General features: G+C 42.9%; 1 protein-coding gene across 4 annotated transcripts in view; it reads right to left on the reverse strand.

Annotated features, from left to right (window-relative positions):
- The window catches only part of PPP3CC (protein phosphatase 3 catalytic subunit gamma), a 67,706-nt gene that overhangs the window by 6,037 nt on the left and 42,083 nt on the right, over nt 1-19,586 (reverse strand). For 2 of the 4 annotated variants that reach the window (XM_056860512.1, XM_056860510.1), the window contains exons 4-13: nt 17,326-17,437; nt 15,122-15,267; nt 13,807-13,946; nt 12,412-12,489; nt 12,217-12,311; nt 10,953-11,078; nt 9,298-9,375; nt 8,069-8,095; nt 7,018-7,099; nt 3,079-3,176 (exon numbers count right to left, since the gene is read on the reverse strand). In XM_056860512.1, coding sequence (XP_056716490.1) covers nt 3,079-3,176; nt 7,018-7,099; nt 8,069-8,095; nt 9,298-9,375; nt 10,953-11,078; nt 12,217-12,311; nt 12,412-12,489; nt 13,807-13,946; nt 15,122-15,267; nt 17,326-17,437 — 982 coding nt within the window. The remainder of the gene's footprint in view (nt 1-3,078; nt 3,177-7,017; nt 7,100-8,068; nt 8,096-9,297; nt 9,376-10,952; nt 11,079-12,216; nt 12,312-12,411; nt 12,490-13,806; nt 13,947-15,121; nt 15,268-17,325; nt 17,438-19,586) is intronic. The other 2 variants (XM_056860513.1, XM_056860511.1) reach the window with 1 other exon arrangement.

Below are 19,586 nucleotides of genomic sequence, written 5' to 3' on the forward strand. Positions count from 1 at the left end.
TAATTTTAATAGTCTCCCGAGTTGCTAGAAAAGTATTCAGTCTCTGAAGCATATGGTTCCCTAAGCCAGGTCTATTTCAAAGCTCAATAAAGCAGGTGCAAAGGCAGCTCTTAACACCTACATCTTCACCTGCTGATTTCCTATTCTGTTTCCTATTAGAGAGAGAAAAATCAAACCAAATTCAACCCACTGTAAAATGAAGTCTGCTCTTCTCCTTGGTGAAACCAAGCACCTGATCTTAGAAAAACTTTCTTGGACCACGCAAGATTCTGCTACAATACTGTCCTCTCTCACACACACAGGAGAAATTTAATCAGGGATTTCAAGTGCCTGAGCAAACCTCTTTGTGGTACGCCAGAAGTCACCTAATAGTGATGGGAAAAGAAATCAGGCTGATTCAATGCCAGGCTGAAAGCCTGGCAGCAGAAAAGGATTAAAACACTAGATTACAGGGTTTCCCTCTACAGACACATGTTACTGTAACTCATTTCCTGATCTCCAGCCAGTCCCGATTCCCTATGAAGCTGGCCTGCATTCACAGCGAGGTTGATCAGTGCAATCCTCAGAAGATTAACAGTATCTTTCTGATCCTTTTTAGAAATATTTCACTTACGACAATTTCCCCCCAAACAGCATCACTTCCTTGCATAGAAGAGGGTGTATAGAAGAGAACCGCGATTGCATTTTCCACAGGAAGAACAGGGCAGTACATGCTAGAGCTGAAATACTTGCAAAACATACAGAGCTTCACCAATATTTCAAAGCATATCCACTTCCGAATGCACATTTCCACCTGAAAATATGAAACTTGACCAATTCAGACTGACTGGCACTGCTTGATGGCCTTGGCAGGCACCAAACACAAAACCTCAGTAGTCATGAGCTGTTAGATACTAAAAGAAACGGAGAGGGAACAACCGTCTCTAAAAGATGGAGGAAAGATGAAGATGGTTTCAATCATGAGTTTCACTGAATGGTTTTAATAGCGTGGGCCATTTAAAGGTATTATTTTGCACTGCCTCTGGGGATCATTTTGAATTGAAAGGTAAGGTAGAAATTATGGAAATGCCTCTGAACATCAGCTAAGAAATGCAACTAAACATTAACACTTGAATCAAGCATCTCAAGATGTTAAGTATCACTATCAGACATCCAGTAAATATTTGGTTTCAAGATCCCCCGAGAATTTGAAGGAGCAAACGCGTTCCAGCTTTAGCACAGTTTCACCACACTGTTCTGTTTCTTGCTTTCTTCTTCAGGGAAGTGAACAGAAAACATAATGTGTGAAGAGGCCCTAAGGGTGCATCCAGACTGGCAGCTTTTTGTATGATTAATGCTGCTGATATTCACATGCAAAGGCATATTCCACACTGTACAGCATGATGATTCACTGCATTGCACATTTTTCTACAAAGACATGTACCAAGACACGCAAGTTTTTTTTTTATCAGCCTCTGAGTTCCTTTGAGTTTAAGGCAAGATGAAGAGAAAGTGGCCCCACAGTCAGCAGCAAGAGCAAAAGCCCTGGTTGCAGATATTAGTAAGGCAAGCCTGACTTATATGGATCAAGTACCACTTGACCTGTTCACACCCCTCAGATTAAAGAGCATTCCTTGGCTGCTGTGGCTTGCTTCCTTGCAGTGTCCTCCTTTGACCAGAGATGGGTGGAGGGCATACACCTTGATTACTTTGTCTCGCTCCCTCCAGCTGCTAGTTCAAGACTACCAGCAAACTTAGGCCTTGGCATTTAGAGGAACTGATCTGGACAGAAGTATTTCAGTGTTCCTCACTGCTGTCCAGATTCCCTGTGCTCCATTTTGGAGGTGCTTTTTAAATGGCAAATTAATTCTGTTTCTGATGCTGAATACACAAAGCTGCCTTATCCCACTCAGGTCACTAGTCTATCAAGGTCAGTATTGTCTCTCTGACTAGCAGCAACTCTAGAGTCTCAGGTGAAGGTTCTTTACATCCCCTACAACCCGATCATTTCAACTGGAGAACCTGGGACCTTCTGCATGCAGGGCAGATATTCTAACAACCCCGCCTGTGTTTATCTACACTCAGCCAATTTCCTCTTCTTTTTCCATTCAGTATAAGCTAACCTATGTCCCAAACCTAAAGAATAAGTAAGAATTCTCTGCAGCTAGAAACTGCTGTATAATTCAACAATTGGTATAGAATTGTAAGGGCTTATGGAGGGAACTATGTACATTCAGTGAATGAGTTTGTGATTTTGGAAGGAAATGGTTTTGTGGGAGGGGTGCATGAATGCATAAATATTAGTTTCTGGGCTGCAAGACCCAATAGTGAAGTGAAATAATATGTAACAGCACCCTCAACAGTGTTCCAAGGTAACTAGATTGAGAAACTCTCAGAAGGATAAACAAACTGTTCAAGTTGAAGGGTCACCACAAATATTAATTCTAAATATCTACTCAGAAAGAGAATTTCAAACATCTCAGCTGTTTCCACCTACTGGGAGATTTTAATATTAGCAGTGACAACAGATGAACTTAGTACAGGAGAGAACAAAAAAGCGTCTGATAGCAGTCATATGCACCATTACACGGCAGCAGAAGTAAAAAGGGCAACATTACATGGAATGAAATCTGAAGAGCTGGTACAAAGAACAGACACCAGCAGCATTCCACATATAACAAGTCTCTATCCCTAGCAAGATCACCAGCTAGGGCGACATTCTCCAAACGCCCTGGAGGAGATCCTCTTTCAAATCTCCCCGCCAAGTTTCTATGAAGAAGCCTCAGCTCCGCTCTGTATTTTCAGTTCTAAGTCCCCTTTGAGGCATCAGAGATGAAGCCAAGGGATTGTAACCACAATATCTTGGGGAATCTCTGAAGTGCAGGTTTTTTTGTGTGGCCAATACCTAAATACTATAAATGGAAGGAAAATGTGGCATAGGGAAATCTCAGTTGTGTCTGTCCCCTCACACCCTACCCCCACCCTGTCCAATCCCTCTCGTATCCCTTAAGGCATATCACAGCCCCTGATCCCATTCCTTGTTTTTCTATCTGGCACAAGAATATTGGAGGCAAAAAGCATGGCTTCTCTTGCACTCACCAGTCTGTAGAGTCTGCTTCCCCCCTGAGAGGACTCCCAGAGGAAGAGTCCCTGTAGGAGTGAGGCCTTTGAGCGTCAGCACGCTCTCGCTTTCCTCTCTGAAAGAGATAAAGGAGCCCGTTAGATCCAGCATACAAATACACACATCATTTTAGGAGTTTGGATAAATTGCTTAAAAACACACAAAAAGATACGTATGCAGCAGTTGTTTTGCAGACCAATGAACCATAAAGGTACTCCCGACATGGAGCTGGGACTGGCTGTAGCTCCTCATCAAGCATGGGCTGGTTGCCAACTTTGATTTGAGGTTGTGCAGAGGGTGGAGAGGCTTTTGAGTGTCAGATCTGCTGAGAACACCTGCACTAAGGATATTTAAAGAGTTCTGGCTGACATTTATGCACCATGACCATCTTAAGAGTTATTTAGGGCAGAAATCTTAACACTTTGCATTTATGTAGTTAATTTCTAATGTTCAAGAGACCTCACATACAGGGAACCCTCCAAAATTTATGTGGGCATCAAGGAGGGAGACAGCTTTTGCCAGTTCCCTCTTCCCATAGTCATCTTTGGTTCTCACCTTCAAGCTATTCCCGGGGGGTTCCCCATCCCTCAGGAACAGCATTTTGGGGAGTATCTGGGCTGCCAAAGGAGAAGGGAATCAACTAAAACCGCCACTCCTTCTTGTGCCCATGGAAATTCTACATGGGATCCAAACCACCATCTCATTACACTATAGGGAAGGCTAGATTATTCCTACAGTGCCAATAAGGGGTCAATACCAACAGAGAATGGTTTATTCCTATTGTGCCAATAAGGGGTCAATACCAACAGAGAATGGTTTATTCCTATTGTGCCAATAGAGGGTCAATACCAACAGAGAAATGGTTTACCTATGGCAACCCTGGCCCAACCAAGAGAAAGAAAGACAGAGAAAAGCCAAGGCTCATGGACCTCAGGCACCTCCCAGCAACAGTGCACTATGCTGTAAAGTGCACTGCGCTATCATCATCTGAAAACTGCAGATCTGAGGCTTCACTGGGACACCGAGTATCTTACTGAGAAGACAGACACAAAACCCAACTAGCAGTTCCTATATCCTATCCGTTAAATATTCACCAGTGACACTAAACGAGCCTCCATACCAAAGGCCATGAAAAATAGCAGTTGTTACACTAGTTTCTAAAAAGGGGGACCCAGGAAATTGCAGGTCAGTTAGCCTAATGCCCATTCCGGGTAAATTAGTAAAAACTGTTAAAGGCAGAATTATTAAGTATCTAGAGCAGTGGTGGCGAACCTATGGCTCGCGCGCCAGAGGTGGCACTCAGAGCCCTCTCTGTGGGCACACAAGCCATCGCCCCAGCACAGAGTTTGCCTGAGTTCATTCCAGCGGTGCCTTCCCGGCTCCTTCGGGAAGCGCCGGGCTCCTTCCCAGTGCCTTCTCCGCAGTCGCCGGCTGCGCGCTTCGGAAGTAAAGACAACGATGAGCCTTCTGCCAAGGACTGGAAGAGGCGGAGCCGGGACGGGGCTGGACCAGGAGTGGGATGCCTGGGCCGCCGTCTGCGGCGGGCTGGTTGGTGACTGCAGCGCAGGGGGTTGGCGGTGAGGGCCGAATTGGGGCCCGTCTGGCGTTTGTGCTGGAGCCAAGCCCTTTGCTTAGCTCGGGTTTCCACTCTGCTCGTTCATGCAACTGAAGGTGCCTCTGAGCACGTGCAGAGGGCTGTCCCCACTATCAGCCCCCCCCCGCATAACAGTCTTTTTTAATTTGTATGAAGATAACAGTTGGGAAAAGAACCAAACTGAAGGGGTGGGGGCTATGCTCCAGCTGCTTTCCTTCCCCTGCTCGGCCGCCCATGCAGGGTTGCCAACCTTCCGGTAGTAGCAGGAGATCTGCTATTTCAGTTCACCTGGAGAAAATGGCCGCTTTGGCAATTGGACTCTATGCATTGAAGTCCCTCCCCAAACCCCACCATCCTCAGGCTCCGCCCCCAAAACCTCCCGCAAGTGACAAAGAGGGACCTGGCAACCCCTAGCCCCATGTGGACTTCTATCTGTGTTGGCACTTTGCGATAAATAAGTGGGTTTTGGGTTGCAGTTTGGGCACTCGGTCTCTAAAAGGTTCGCCATCACTGATCTAGAGGAACAAAGCCTGCTGAGGGGAAAAAAATCAACCCAGCTTCTGCAAAGGGAGGTCCTGCCTCCCCAGCCTCTGGAAGTTCTTTTGAGAAGGTTAGCATACATGTAAATGAGGGCAATACAGCAAGACTGGACTTTCCAAACAGTTTTTGATGAGGTCCCTCAACAAAGACTCCTGAATAAACTTAGCAGACATGGGATAAGAAGGCATTGATTAAAAACTGGTTACAGGAAGCAAAAGGTAGGAATAAATAGATCGTCCTTGCAGTGAAGTAGCCAGTGGAATCCCATAAGAATCAGTACTGGGAACAGAGGTATTTAACTAGTTAATAAATGATCTGGAATTGGGGGTCAAAAGTATAGTGGCTGAGTTTGCAGATGATACCAGATTATTCAGGGTGGTAAAAAGCAAGGCAGATTGTGAACAGCTCCAGGAGGATCTCTCCAAATTGAGTTAGTGGTCAACAACATGGCAAATGTAAAGGGATGCACATTGGAGCAGACAATCCTAACTTTAAAAACATGTTGATGGGATACGAACTGGTAGAGACTGAGAGGGAAAGAGACTGCAGGGTATTAGTGGATAGTTTGATGAAAATGTTGACTCAGTGTGCTGTAATGGTAAAAATGACAAATTACATGCTGGGGATTATTAGGAAAGGGACTGAAAATGAACAGTCAATATTGTAATATCTCTGTACAGATCTATGATGCAGCCTCATTTTAATATTGTGTACAGTTCTGGTCTTCACATCTCAGAAAAGATGCTGTACAGCTGGGAAATGTAAAAAAGAAGGCAACCAAGATGATTAAGGAGCCCCTTTCCTATGAGGAAAGGCTAAAGAGTCTAGGGCTTTTCAGTTTAGAAAAAAGATTCCTAAGCAGGGACATGATAGAGGTTTATAAAATTATAAATGGGGGGTGGAGAAGAAAGTGGACAGAGAGGTTTTTCGTCTCCCACAGTGCTAGAACATGGGAGCTCTCAATGAATTTGATGGGCAACAGTTTCAATAGACAAACAAAAAGACGTACTTCCTGAGGTAATTAAATTGTGGGTTTCACTGCTGATTGATGAAGTGATGGCCACTAGCACGGATGGTTTTAAAAGGGGATTAGACAGATTAATGGAGGACAGGTCCATAAATGTCTACCAGCCATGATGACTAAAGGGAACCTCCATATCTACAGGCAAACCTCTGAAACCCAGTGCCAGGAGGCAGCATCAGAAGAAAAGCTTAGCTTCTATGCCCTGTTTGCTGACCCTTCCAGAGCAACAGGTTTGCCACTGTGTGAAACAGGATTCTGAACTAGATAGGCCACTGGTGTGATCCAGCAGGGCTCTTCTGTTCTTAAGTGTAGCACATCCATGATCTGATTTGAGAGGACTATCCTTACTAGAAGTATGAGTACATATTCAATAACCATGTGGGCAAGGGCTGATTGTGTGGGTCTTTGCCAAGGAACTGGCACACTGCAGTGCACTGAGCTTATGGGATGCTGGTTTTGAAACATGCTGTGAGATAACCCCATGGGAAAAAATGCTCCCACCACAGAGTTGTAATGTGCTGAAGGGTACATCTATTAGCAAGCTACTGGAAACTTTTCATGAAACATAGATGTTGGGTCAAATGGAACAACATGTGCAAATGCAAGACTTTTCATCACTCCTTTCCCCACATAGATTATTATGGGAATTTTTTGAATGATGATAATTAACGTTTCTTATCTTTATTGGAGCAAGCGGTTCAAGCTGAAAGTAAGATGTTACTTTCCCCTCTTTCTCTACTAAAGGAACAGAAAACTTACCGAAGAACTGAGAAGACACGTGCCATCTTCCCAATGGCCCTGATCTTATTCCTGATGATCTCTTTACGGACAGTTGTGCCTCCTTAGGAAAGAAAAATCAAAAGCTTTTAAAAGGACGGGGTGGGAAACGTTCACAAGGCTCAGGCGATGCCAGTATGAAGCATCTGCTTGGCTCTAGGAAAAAGAAACCGGATTACAAATTTACAGCTAAATTCCATCAGTCACAGTCATGGAAGGGAAATGATCAGAATGGACGGGAGAGCAGGTAACAGACAGAATGACACACAGATGAGAAGTCTAAAAAGAAAAGAAAAAAGGAGAACCACTAAAAGTAGTAAGACAAGTACTGATCAGAGCGGCAGACCTCTCCGCCTTCTGAAAATGTGTTTGACACATGGGATGTAACATGAACAGCCATACAGACACAGTTTGGCAAGGCAAGAACACAGTGACAAGACCAAGTGAGGTGAATACATCAGGATGCTGGGCTGTGCTTGCAGAAGGGAGAGCGATCACACAAGCACCACCTTTGGCACAGACACAGACAAAGGGATGGCTGGAACCTTACGGCTTCACTTTGACCTTCATTCAATACCGTGTGCCAGGGATAAGGACGCTCCCTTTTACTACACAGACCACACATGGACAGAAAAGCATGGAGGTTTTTTGGAGCTCAACTGTAAACTGAACGACAGATACATCTCCTCTCAGCAGAGACTTTAAAAAAAAATGACCCGACTAACGCAGTAAAAACAGGACAAGCCAAACTTGGAGATCTGACATGCACCAATGGATCAGCCATGCATAAGGTGGCTGCATTCAAAAGTCAAAGAGGAATGTGACCCCCATCGTTCAGGTTCCTGGTGGAACACAACAGGGTTAAAAAAAAAAAAAAAAAACCAAAACGCACCACGTTCATGTTAAAACTGAAGGGGGGAGAAGGAGGGAATGACGGTATTGTCCAACTAGTCAGCTATTCAAAATCCACTCCAAGGGAATCTGGTGGCACAGGCAGTGAGAATTAAGCTTTTAGCAAATTCTAGCTGGGTACCTTTCGGATAGCTTGAAATGTAGTTATCTTCAGGGAGAGGAGACACCAAGTAACAAGGAGATGAAGATAGAGATAGAAGAAACAAATTTAATTTTCATGGGTGGGGAGGGAAGAATAAAAAAAAAACCCAAACGCCATGGGACAAACGGGTTCAGTCTGGACCATCGCTGGTTCTCTTCTCATTTTCACTTGCCTAACTCCAATCTGAACAACAAAGCAACTCTCTCTCTGCCTCCCTAATACATCATGTAAAAGTCACTAGTAAGGCTAAAGATTATACAAAAAGGATGGAGAGGCCAATCCAAAGAGTAAGCCTTAAAGCATCAATCTGTAGCAGTGCAAAGCACCAATGTTTCTGCCATCAATTAACAAGTGTTCAAAGCAGACAACAGTGGAAACTGGCTTAAAGTTTCAGCTGACAAGGAGTTGTGTTACCATACCTTGCACACACTGGTTTATCACAAAATTACACACAGGCAATAGTTTTTCAGTGACAGAATAGTATAGCTGTTAATTACCCATGGCACGCCTGTTCACTGTTTTTTATGCCTTTCACAGCTGGATTTACTCTAAGCTGGTTTTGCAGTTTCTTTACATGCTTGAAGCTGAGAAATTCAAATAAGCATGAACAACACTGCAACAGATGTGTACATTTTGTGGTGATTGTTGTGGGCGCCTACTGGACGGCAATGCCCAGAACACTTCAGAAACCAATTTCTTTTAGTATATAACAGATTGTGCATAGTTACTTATGCTTACATAGTAAAAAAAAGTACAGCTTCCGGTACCAGTTAAATTGATTAGACCAGGAATTGATTACCAGCTGGTCTAGTCAATTTCAAAGCTCCAGTAATTTGTATTGAGGCTTAAGGAATAGCAACAATGACAAATTTGGAACATGGAACAAAGGCTGACACAGTCAGGCTTGTTCTCTATAGCTCTTCCTTCTTCAGTTTTTCACACAGTACAGATAAATCTACCCAATCAGGTATCAAGGCTACTACTGCCACTGTGTGTACGTGTGGGGAGCGAAACTGCTCGTTTCTTCAGAGAAATAATCATCTCTCATCCAGCCAAAGACAGCGAGCTTAAATTATGAATGAAAAAAGATGGCAACAAAAGTATGCTAAGGACCAGGCTACACATCCAGTATTGAATGTCAGTCTCTCCGGATTTGCCTGAAAGCCCCCTGCACATAGCCCAACCTGAAAATAAAGAAGTTTGGTTACCTTCCAATGTTTCATCTCCATCTGAAATCAGCTCATCGTCAGAGCAGATGTTGAGGATGTTAACCAGCATCTCTGTAACTGCAGGAAGCAGTGAGAAATGGGGGAGGGGATTAGAAAAAAACTGGGGTGGAAAACTGGGTGATATGCAAGTGTCTATATACAAATTTCTATATCAAGTCAGTAAGACTCAACTGGGATGATGTGTTACAACACACAAATAAAACTTTCAAACAAAATGAGATCAAAGCCAGATTTAAAACAAATGCTAGAAGAGCCCCTTAGTCCTCATACCCAACGGAAAGTCCAGGTAACTGCATATATGAATATTTATGCATATTCAACCTGACACAGTACAAACTGATTGTTCTTCTAATGTAATATTTGGGCTCAGGCTTTGGCTCAACTGCTAAAAAAGTATATTTTAGGAGGGATCTACAGATATTCCAGTTTTTAAAAAAACGGAAAATCTCAAGAACAGCAGTCAGATACATCACGAAGAAATTCTAAAGGGCTTTACAACACCTTATCTTGAAAGCCACTCAAGTTAGGCACACACCATCAACTTATACAGCTGAGGTTCGGAAATTTAGAAGGATTCATACTATCTCAGCCATAAAGGGCTTTGACTGAGATTTAAACTCAGTCTCCTGGAACCAGGCCTGAAATAGTCTCTGCAGGACCAGACTGCTGGTTTTCCTCAGCAGATGACAGGAACACCAGGAAACAGCAGTGAAAAGGGAAAGTGTGATTCAAGCCAGAGAGCAGCTTTAATGGCTACTGTAGATGGTCTTTCACCAAAGCCCTAGTATACCAAAAAGTACAGATCCACAGTCCAGCTGCCACCCTTCCTACATGTAGATCCACAAGTTCACCTGTAGATCCACAAGTTCACCTGTACTTTCTAATACTGAAATTCTGTGCCAAAGAAATACATATGGAGATCTAAGAATAATCTACATTAAATACGATTTAATGGGGAGGGGCCGTGGCTCAGTGGTAGAGCATCTGCTTGGCATGCAGAAGGTCCCAGGTTCAATCCCTGGCATCTCCAGTTTAAAGGGACTAGGCAAGTAGGTGATGTGAAAGACTCCTGCCTGAGACCCTGGAGAGCCACTGCCAGTCTGAGTAGACAATACTGACTTTGATGGACCAGGGGTCTGAATCAGTATAAGGCAGCTTCATGTGTTCATGTGATTTAGATAAAATGGTTTTGCATAACAATTTAGGATGCTTCCACGATACAAAACGTTACAGGAATTCACAATTTTCTGACAAGAATGGGGAGGCAGTGGGCAAAAAGGAAGAAGAACAAAAGCGACGAAAGTCAGCAGAGATTAGATAGCGGGGGAAAGGATAACAGCACAAGTGTCTGGGGGTTTGGGGGAGGCTACTACAGAGACACAAGATATTTTTATTTTTCTTCTTTAACAGTAATGGAAAGTAAATTGCTTGTTTTCTCCATCCCACAGAGACAGCAGAGATTCTCCAAAGGCCAAATTCTGCTTAGCGTTCTTTGGCTTCAGCAGTGAATGAGCCCACAGAATTCAGAAATACTTAAGGGTAGCAATACGCAGTAATACTGTTCAGGCAGTGGGGATGAATTGCTCCTATGATATTCAGTAACTCTAGAACTTTTAGTGCCTTCTCCCTCTTACCCTTTTCCCCTACGAAAGGCAAAGACCATGTGAAAACATCCATGAAATTTGGAAGCCAGTAAGGGTGTGGAGAACAGTTGAACTGCCTGATGTTCATGACATTGTTTTCGTATTTCAGCACAGCAGCTAAAATGAAACAAGAGAGAAGAGTTACAAGCGCACCAGCCCTGCCTTTGCTTCTCAAGTTTGTTTGGCCCTGAAAATTCACAATGTAAAGTAGTCCTTATTGTACCCAAATTAGGAAATTTATATGCAGCCTCTCCAGAGGGCCTGCTCAAGGAACTTTAGAAGTAAAATCTCCACAAAATCAAATTATCAATGTTAAAAACCAGCAATTAAAAATAGCAGAAAACCATCACATCAAAAAAGGTAAAAACAGACCACAGACTAAGAAGCAGGCCATAAAAAACAGCTATAAAAAACCATAGTTAAAAGCTGAAAAGACAACATTGTTAGATGCCACAGCAGCTTCTATAATGAAGGCATTCTAAAGGTGAGGTGCCACCATTGAAAGAGCCCTGTTACTAACTAGAGATCCTGCATAACAGAGGCAAGGGTAAAATTCATCTTCACCCCAAAGACAAAAGCTGCATGTTGAAAGTAGCACAATAACTTGGCTTTTGGACAAGCACAGTTCCCAAACTATGTACCACATGTAACCAATTCATATTCAACTGCATACAATTAATTCTGCCAGCTAAGAGGTTCTTAACAGATATGTACATTTCATCATCACATTTCCTCATAGCAACCACCTGAGGATGAGAGATGGTGACTGGCATGTGGCTGTCTGTTGCCTAGGAATATCACACAGTGCTAACAAGGACTACAGAGGGCTGTAAAGATGCTGCTCAACTGGGACAAAAAACGCTAGAATAAAAGCTGCTCCTCCAAAGGAGGAAGGGAGAAGCTCAGGAAGATCCCTTACACTTCCCAAGTCAGATCTATGCATCAGCTTCCCAGGCTAGGAGAGAATTTCAGGCCCAGACAAGTGAGAAAAAAATGTGACAGTTAGGGGAGAGAGAGGCAAACAAAATAAGGGAAGAAGGGCAGATGGCCCCATGAGATAAGCCTTATACCCTGATGTGACAGAATAAGGGTGGCTCTGGAGATCTGTTGGGTCCCAAAATTCCTGGAGGAAAGGACAACCACAACTTGAGGAAGTGAAATTTTATGACATGAGCGAAAGTTCCTATCAAGAAAAAAGAGGGAGGATTATTAGTAGTCCAGAACTGGCATTCAAAGTACTGAATCAAAGTCTTACCCTTGTTGTTATAGACATCTAGATAATTTGGTGCAGAAAAGATTGTGATTAGGGATGGAAAACCTGTTGTTTGGCTCTTCCTGTACATTCGGTATCTGCAAAGAATAATGCAAGACAGGCAGATGATTCTTGCAAAACATACAACTCAAAAGCCTAACAAAGTGCTTGAACTGAGACCAGCTACTAATAACCTACCCGGCATCCTGGGCTTCGTGTGCTCGGATCACAGATAACAAATTATTATTTTGCAAAAATTCACAAATCGCAGGGTAACTGAAAAAGAATATTTTAACACAACATTAAAGCTCTTTTCATCATCACTGCATTTGAATCCCATCCTCCTGAGGAGCTCTGGGTATACAAGGAGTCATCCTGATTTACTCTCACAACCACCAAACAAGATAGGTTACGGTGAGATATAGCAACTGCTTCAGGATCACACTGTGATTCTCATGGCTAAGTGGGGAGTTGAACACAATGCTCCCTGGTCAAGCCCAATATTTTATCCACTGTACCACTGGTCTTTAGTCCATGGACGAGGACTTTCAGGTGGATTGTGGAGCCCACCTGCTGGGTCACAAGCACCTTTATCTTTGGTGCTTTTTAGAACTGACATTGCTAGTGTGCATCTGCAGAGAGGAAGGGTGCCACCCCTCCCGCCCCTATTTGCATGTGTGCACAACAAAGCAAGGTTACTAAGCCATGGAGTGGGTTTTTGGTAGCAGAAACAGCTTCAGAGACACCCCATCTCCCCTGCAATAAAAGCTCTCCTTTGCCTCCTTTCTATTTTCACCCCTTCATCTGCCAGTATTCCCTGTATTCTTCCTCTTTCTTTCATGTTATTTTATTTATGTTATAGTCTGCCTATTGTCACTGGGACTCAAGGCAAATTACACAAAGTCAACACAAACAACAGGATGGGCTATGCAATAGATAATGCAATAGGATGCTACTGATGTCATGTGACTCTGGTTGCAGCTCAGCTGGTCTCATGCTGCTGCCTGGGTGTTAAAGGTGGGCCCCCAGGTCAGAGAAGCTGAAAACGGCTGCACCATACTATGCCTGTCCCTCTCGGATCTTTTGAGTCAACAGCTGGTATGAATTATGAGAACAATGATGGAATATGAGGGGTGCCAAGCTTTTACAAATTAAGTTGACATCTATGGAACTGGCTGTTTTGCTCATGACTCACTTCAGTAAGGAGTCATATATCACAAGAACTAGTGTAGCACGCAGGAGTGGCATTCAGACTTCATTTGCCAACTTGCAAGTTTTAGTCTTCCCAAGTAAATGTGCTTTAACCATTCTACAGTCCTGTACAAAATTCCAGGATCTCAGGAGGCAATAAACAGCATTTGAGGTATTGCAATTTTAAGAAAGAAAAACCCACAGGGAATTCAACAGTAAGCAAGCTGTTCTGTTCAGAGAGAAATGGCCACAGGTCCAACTCACACTCACTTGTCTGCTAAAAAAAACACTATCATACTACACACTGGATATGGACAGGATACAACACAGCAGCTTGGACGTCACATTACTCTTTTTTCATTTCATGAAAGTTCTTGCTTGCCCCTCTAAAACATTTCTCACCTGTAGAAATAGGAGCAACCTCGAACAGTGTTGTGGGTAAAATGTTCCAACGTCTTCTCATTGCCATAATCCTCTGATGGATCAGACCACAGCAGGTCACACATTGGACCAAAGGCTGGAGGCTCCTTAAACCTGTCTAACTAGAAGGCACACACACAACAAGATAATTGCATGCAGATCCATGGGATTCTTTGTATTCAGAGGCTACAAGGGACAGGCTGCAAAAAGGGCTTTGAATAATTGCTTCACAGCATTTTCCTGGGGGGACTAAGGCACACAACTCAGGAATCTCGACCTTAAAACATTCCTCATGCTAAACACCACTGCTTCCATCAATACCATCAACTGAAATTCAATTATATTCTGTGGGGTTCAGAATTCACTGTGCTGTTGAGTTTTATACTGAAAGGGTCAGTACTTACTATGCTCTATCTATATGTATGTAACACACATGAACACACTAACCACCTGGAAAAAAGTACAATGCATATTATGGCCACAACATAAAGCAACAGTGGTGGTCTGATGATTAGCTGAAATCAACTAGAGGGTGCTTGATAAGTGGAGATTCAACTTTGGCTTCTGATGATCCCCTGAAACTAATACTGATGGCTCCAGGATTTCTGGGGAAAGATAACAATGCCCAAAGGCTGTATGTATGGCCACCCATCTCCAACCACCATTCATCTACACTTGATATTCATACCTCAGGATGTGAACTGCCAACAATGGACTTTTAAGATCTTGCTTAACAGGGCCACAGCTATTACAATACTGACTTTTAACAGGAAGAAAATGCACAGTGGAAATCCACTGCCTTCATAAAACCAGAATCAACATCTTGAAATCCCCCCTGTATCAGGAAGTGACTGGAATGAGGCTGGCTAAATCCACAACCAAGGGCAGACAGACATTAAAGATCACAAATCTCCATCCATTTGGAGAGGGTAAATTGTGCATGTGCGGCTACATTCCACATTGAAGCTGTGCAGGAAGGAAACCCTTTTGGTTTCGCTAAATGAAGCTTGGCTTCCTGCATGATATTAGAACTTTAAAAATGTGTCCTTTATAAACCCTTTTTCCTATGAAATGCTAGTAATAGCCTGGTTTAGATCAGCAAAAGCAAGTGGGGTTGAACAATTAAACCCCCTCTTCCCTTCCTGCCCAGCCCCAATCCAGATTATGGCTGAACCTGCACACAATTTACCTTTTACAGACATGATCTCTGCTGTATCTTCCTGGCACTAAACCCACACAACAGCTGAGATACCAGGGAGAGGGGAGGACAGACGGACATAAAGGTGAAACCACTTACTTTCCTAATGTCATCTAGACACGAGATTTCTGGAGACAGCCCTCCATGTACACACAGAAATTGCTGGTTCAAGAGGGCAGCAAGAGGAAGACAGTCAAATGTATCCATGCATGCATCATACACTCGCTCTGAGTACTTAATTCGACCTGCAGGAAGCAGAAATGAGAAAAAGGATGTGGAATTGCAGATACTCACCAGAGGGCCCAACTATCTACACAGGCCAAAAAAATTTCAACGGACATGATGACTTGTGCAACCACACAAAGGGCTTCCAGAAACCTGGAATCTACTTGTGGTGAAAGGCGGGACAGAAATGTTTTAAATATATTTTTTTTAATGAATAGAGTACCTGCCCCCCTAAGACAGGTGTTTACAAGCTTCCTACCCTTAATTTCCTGCAGAGTTGCCTGTTGAAGAACCCCAGAACACCTGTTGCAGGACCCCTGTGTTGTGCAGGGAACACTAAGGAACAAAATCAGACTGTACAGAGCACCGATCAGACCTTTGGGGCCCTTCTGTTGCCTTGTGTGAACTGAGAGTGTCTCCTTAAAAATACATCCAAAACTCTCCTGCAGCAACAAACTGAACGGGAAAGTCAATATTAGTGAGCGGATTATTCTTTAAGGAAGCCTGCGTGCCATTATGGATATTCTCACTAAAGAGTGCCCGCCAAGCTACAAGCTACCAAGGAACACAGTTTGAAAAATTGCCGCTAAGCTTCCTTGCAGAAAGGACTCACATATGGCCAGTCTCAGGAAACAGTTCTAAATTTCACAGGTCTCCTCTCGAAGCTAGATATGTATAATACATGTCGTGCTGCCTCTTCATGACTCATCTGATGTGGGTGTGTATCTTTAAAATTGCTGTAAAAAGCAGCCCTTGCCAAAAGCTAAGCTAGCGGACATATGAAGATCATAAGCACTGCTAAAAGGGAATAGGGAAATTGTCTTTTTTTTCCTTTTGCAGATCACAAGAATTAGAAAAGGAAAATAAACAACTGAAGCTCTGAAAAGAAAGACACTGACAACCTGCAAAGTTCACAGACATAGGATGTACTGACGTTCGCTCTTGCTGCAGAAAAATAATGAAAACGGAATACCAATCAACCAGTGTACACACAAAGTTTGTGGCCTTGCATCTTCCAACTACAACATTGTAATTTTATAATTGTCCCACTGTTTCAGTACCACGCCTTTGAAAGACTGAAATCAGAATGTGGACTATTAATGATACTTATTTCCAGAGCACGTGTGATAAGATGGGCTTCAATTTGTAGAGGCTCTGGTACGCATGGGGACTATAGTTTTTACTGCTGCAGTCACAGGGCCAGGACAGAATGTGGACAGAATATCTGGACTGGAGGGAACCTAGGAGCTAAAGGCACACAGACCTCGCAGGCAATGGACGAGTGAGAAAACAGCTAAAGAGCTATCAAATAGGGGTGGCTGGCCAACCGGCTAGCAGAATCTTCCTGCCTACTTTTATAGGGGCTACTGCAAGGTGGGAGTGGATGACAGAAGGAAGGTTCAAATGGTCTCACAGAGGAGTCCATGTTCCAAGGTAATAACTGAGGACTGAGGAGCAATACCTGACTGTTGCAAGCACAGAGAACAGCAGGACTAATGAGGCACAAAGCAGAATGTGGATGAGTATGAAGAACTGAAAAGGGTAACAGGAGAGGTGGGGACAGCCTTAAATGTAAAGAGGCAAGGAGGTAAACTCAGTGAGCTAGTGCAAAAAAATAAAAATTTAAAAAGGAGACAATAGGAACCTTACAGATTATTTTAGCGGTGGCATTTGAACCAGACTTTCTTCTTACACCCTCTTCACTCAGTTTATGTTGGTAAATTTAAAGTTTACAGACATACACACAAAGTTAAGAGGCAAGGATTCACTCAGGAACCCACATTAGAGGGGGAAGTCCTTGATTTCCTTCCAGTTCTGATACCAGCTGCACAATCTAGATCTGAAAACTCTTGGCAGTAATTACAGGGTGTTGGGTCTCTACGCTGATGGGGGTGGGAGGGGAGGCTTGCAGGGAATCAGACTGCCAGGGAGACAGAAGCAGCGCTAACAGTCTCCCTCTCCGAAAAGGGATTTAAATGGCACTTCTATGCAAGCTGAAGAAGGGCAAGGACAGACGATCAATTACATCCACAGTCTTGCCCCCCCTCCCACCTGCAGGTATGGTGCCCCAGACTTACATTCCTGTTTAAAGGTGAAGTATTCTGTGAGGTGCCTGCACTCGTGGTTCCCTCGGAGTAGGAAAAGTGTTTTGGGATGGTTTATCTTTAAACTCCATAAATACAGAACACACTACAAAAGAGAGAGAGAGAGAGAGAGAGAGAGAGAGAGAGAGTGAAGGCAGCATATGATAAAACCTTTTGCAGGGAATAAAATCCTCCAACATTTTCACACTATACATTTGAGTAAGAGAAAAATCTTTTCATAAAAAGCATTTAATTCAAATGTGTTTTGCTACAAAGATAACCTCATTGAATATTAAGGTTTGCATTATCTTGATGTGTACAGCTGTAGCATTTACGGTAACTCATTCCAAAGGAAATAAAAGATGTACACACTGGCTACAGCATGGATATTAATACTGAAAGCAGAATGATTATACAGCTATTATGTCAAAAACGTCATTTATGCAGCTTCCCTCAGCTGAATGACCAGTTCCCTCAATTTCATCCATAGCTACAGTTTTAAAATATGTATCTCCTGCAGATTCACTTCAAGTCCAACCTTTGTTCATTGTTTCATCAAAACACGCACTGAATTATTCACAAGACCAAAATCATGCTGTCTTCATCATGCGATGGAACAAGCACAAGAACCGCTTTCAAAGGAAAGCAAATGGGTTGTCTGAATCTACTGTAAGCACAGTGCAATGCACTTCCACATCATGTTAAAAAACCTTTTATACAAATGTTCCATCCACAGAAAATACAGAAGCTATTACACATAAGATCATATTTGTTCATATCATCTGAACAATCTACAACCATCATGGTAAACATCTAGCTATTAATTTACCAAATATTATTTCTGGATGCATAGGAAACAGCCAGTGTGACATATTGGTTAGAGCACTGGACTAAAATCTGGGAGGCCCATCACTCTGTGATGGAAGCTCATGAGGATAAAATGGAGAAGAGAATGTAGCAGTCTCTGACATGATCATGATATTTTGTGAACATGTGCAGAATTAATTCCATATAGAGCTTAAACACATCATGCAAACTGAGCCACTATAGAGGATTGTGTAATGTATAATGAATGTCTGTGTCATGCTGACAGGCTAGCTCTGTGTCAGGCTGACAGACTACTCTCAAGGTTAGCTCTATCAAAGCTAACTACTAAAGTTACTCTGGCTTTGTCCTTGAAGGGGCAGAGCTGAGCACCTTCCCTTGAAGGGGCAGCGTAAAGTCACCTTTCTGACTCAGCTGCCAGATGTCAGAATCTTGAGGGCCTTTTCAAGGTCTCAATAGCTGAAACTGTGCTATTGAGGCATTAAAGTTCTCTCAAAGATAAGAGTAATATGCTTTCTTGCCTTCTGAAGGCTATGCAGCCAAAGGTAAACAAATGACACTTTGCAAGTGACAATGTCAGCTATAATTGTGTTTCATGAGTTATATAGTTAAACGTTGTGCTACAGATTTCTAAGTAGTCTCATTTAATGCGTATAGTCCTAACGAAGAGGATGGTATAGAAATTAAATATGTAACGTGATCATGTACCTCAGAAATGAGGGTTTATACTTTAAGCACAGAGGAGTGAAAGGGAAGGATGTCCATATTTGGACAATAAGATATCAGAGGACAGGAGCAGATGCCACTAAGCTCCTGGTATCTGATAAGAGAGACTAAAGGTACCCTTTTGAAGGATAAGGAAGAGGGGATAAAGGAACACTCTTAATGGGTCTAGAAACAGCATAAATACAGCTGCAGAACAGCTAGCACTTTTAGAGTGTTATAGCTGGCAGACTGCAGCTGTCTGAAGTAACACTTCTCCATCTCAAAAGGCTTGAGATGTAAAACATTGAAACTCTGTCCTTGCGTGGACAGTAGTTCTCAGATATCTTGAAGTATCAAGATCTGGATATTTCAACATATCTTACTTACAGTCTTCTTGTGAGACTGCTCTATTCCTAGAAGAGGATAGAGACCCTTAGAATTCCTATTCTTTGAATAGGAATCTAAGTGCAGTGATCTTTCCATGTATTGGAACACTGAGAGTCCATCAGATTTATGGATTCTTACAAACTAAGCCTATTTGGCTTACCAATGCTAAGAAGCATCCTGAATACAGGGCTAATAGCTAGACCTCTGAGATTGTATCAGAACGTCCTCTACTTAACAGAGGGACTTCTGAACCTCCTCAGAGCAAGAGACCAGAGAAGTTCCTGAAGGGAAAGGAGATTCTCTGTACTCTGTGAGATATGCACAATGCACATACACAG

Source organism: Euleptes europaea, chromosome 14, assembly GCF_029931775.1.
Source record: "Euleptes europaea isolate rEulEur1 chromosome 14, rEulEur1.hap1, whole genome shotgun sequence".
Taxonomy (NCBI): Eukaryota; Metazoa; Chordata; class Lepidosauria; order Squamata; family Sphaerodactylidae; genus Euleptes; species Euleptes europaea.